Source organism: Blastomyces gilchristii (genome assembly GCF_000003855.2).
Source record: "Blastomyces gilchristii SLH14081 genomic scaffold supercont1.10, whole genome shotgun sequence".
Lineage (NCBI taxonomy): Eukaryota > Fungi > Ascomycota > Eurotiomycetes > Onygenales > Ajellomycetaceae > Blastomyces > Blastomyces gilchristii.
The window spans coordinates 1,443,964-1,446,194 of record NW_003101673.1 but is presented as its reverse complement, the minus strand read 5'-3'; the positions used below and the strand labels follow the sequence as shown (position 1 = coordinate 1,446,194).

Genomic DNA, 2,231 nt, shown 5'->3' with positions numbered 1-2,231 from the left:
TGTATCTTCTCTATCTTCTTTTAAACATAATCTCTTCAATTGTTGAGTAGAACTGAGTAGAAGATATTAAATATTCATACATTTAGAAGAGAAGTATTCATCATCTTCAATTTTATAATAACAGACTAAACCTTATTAAAGAATGTGTGTAGATTGATAATCTGTATGCTATTAAGTAACATGAATTTCAGAACTGTCTTACAGTGTAACTGTGTTTTTAAAACAGAGTATTTCTGTTCAATTGTATTTCATAGAGTATAAGTAATCTGATTTTCATCATATTTAAAGAAATATGATCTGACACCTACATTCAATGAGTTTAAGATGAATGTGTAGAGTCACTGATTTCTGACATTTCAGAATAATACTTATTCATCATCTCTTTGTGAAGAGTTCTGAATCTGTTATTTCTCTATTATATATTAACACTGTGTATCAATCAGTTTCAATTTCATAAAGATACTTCATGTAATGTAATTGAATGTATCAGTTAGACTGTTTGATCTCACAGCTAGACTGACTGCTGATTCAGAATGAGAGTCTCTGAAAGTCAGCAGTAGAATCTTTGCTAAACACAACAATTCTATCTGAGAGAGATGAAAAGTGAGGCAAATTCATTCTTCATGATATTCCAGTTGAAATTTTTGACTGTGAAGAAGGAATGCTACTTCTCAAAAATGAATTGAAAGAATACAACTCTATTCAACTGAGAAAGAAGCCTGTATGACTAAATTCAATTGAGTTCAGACAAAGCAGGAGAAATGCCTCTGTTCTAGTATATATAAAAACACTTAAACAGTCAAAGATCTCTGAAGTAAGAGTAGCAGATTTAAAAATGAGAGTTCATGAATACAAAGACTCAAGAATGAATCTCAAAGCTCAAACACAGTGTTCAAACTGTCAAAGATATGGACACTTTGCAATCTCATGTTTTAGAGACTCAAAGTATGCATTCTGTGTCAGAGATCACAAAACTAGTGAGCATAAATGTGAAACATGCTCAAAAAGAGATGAAATATGTCAACACACTCTGCTTAAGTGCTCTAATTGCAAAGAAAAACATGCATCGAGCTCAAAAGAATGTATATTTAATCCTAGAACTCAAAAGAACTGGAGAAAAGATGAAGCTCAAAGTCAATCTAGAACTGAAGAGAAGAGTCAAGTCAGTAGACTTACAACTACAAGCTCAAAAAGAAGAAACTCTCAACTATCTAAATCTTCAAACTTCAATTCTCCAGCTAAATGTAAACAGAATTTGAATCCTTAAACTCCTGTTAAGATTAGAGAATTGAGAAATGACTCTGGTGATAAACTAGATATAATGCAAGCAGTTGAGATCCCTACTTTTCAAAATAGTTATAATCTACTATCTGATGATAGTGACTAGATTCTACTCTATCTCTACTCTCTTTTAGTATGAATATACAACAAAAATAACAAAAAAAGTTTAAAAACTCTTCAAAAATCACATTTATTCAAAATAATGTGAATAGAAACTCAAATTGTATTTATTCTTGTCTTTAAATTATATTTGAATAAAAAGTTGATTTTATACTACTTCAGAAACTGAATTTTGATGCTGAGCAAAATTACATCATTTCTCATTCAAGCTACTACTGCTTTCTATCTCAAAAGTCTGAGATAAAGTGAAGAGTAGTGATCTATGGAAGAAAGAGATCAAGATATCAATTTAATCTAAGATTTGATATCATGTCTGACTCTGATATTCTGATGAGTGATATTATAGATAAAGAGAATGAGTTTGACACTATACAGCTTATAAATATCTATAATGAAAAGTCATTGAAGAAAAATAATAACATCTGAACAATTGATAGAGAATTTCTGAACATAACTTTATCAAGAAACTCTATAATTGCAGGAGATTTCAATGCACATCATCTCTGATGAAATTCAGAATGCAAGAGAGCAGTGAGAGCTGATAATCTGATTAAATGAATCTTTGAGCATTCAATAGATTTGATTAATAAGTCTGATTAATAAACATTCTTTAGAAAAGATATGAAACAGAAGTTCATTATAGATCTAATCTTTATATCACAAAATCTAATGAAAAGAAGACTTGTAAACTGGTTTATTAATTTAAATGAGACATCAGAATCAGGTCATGAAATTATTTAATTTGATATTGAACTGAGTGAAAAACAAATGAGTGAAAATCCTCTTCTCTTTAATCAGTATAACTTTGAAAAAGCTGATTGAAAAGCAGT

The 2,231-nt window shown here is 29.5% G+C and overlaps 1 protein-coding gene across 1 annotated transcript; it reads left to right on the top strand.

The window, feature by feature from the left end:
* Positions 1 to 799: 799 nt before the first annotated feature.
* Positions 800 to 1,082, top strand: BDBG_17233 (uncharacterized protein; the record flags this gene model as incomplete). Its single annotated transcript, XM_031725003.1, has 2 exons — positions 800 to 814; positions 890 to 1,082. Coding segments are annotated over 2 exons (208 nt in total), but the record flags the coding sequence as incomplete, so codon positions are not given.
* Between the last annotated feature and the right edge of the window lie 1,149 nt (positions 1,083 to 2,231).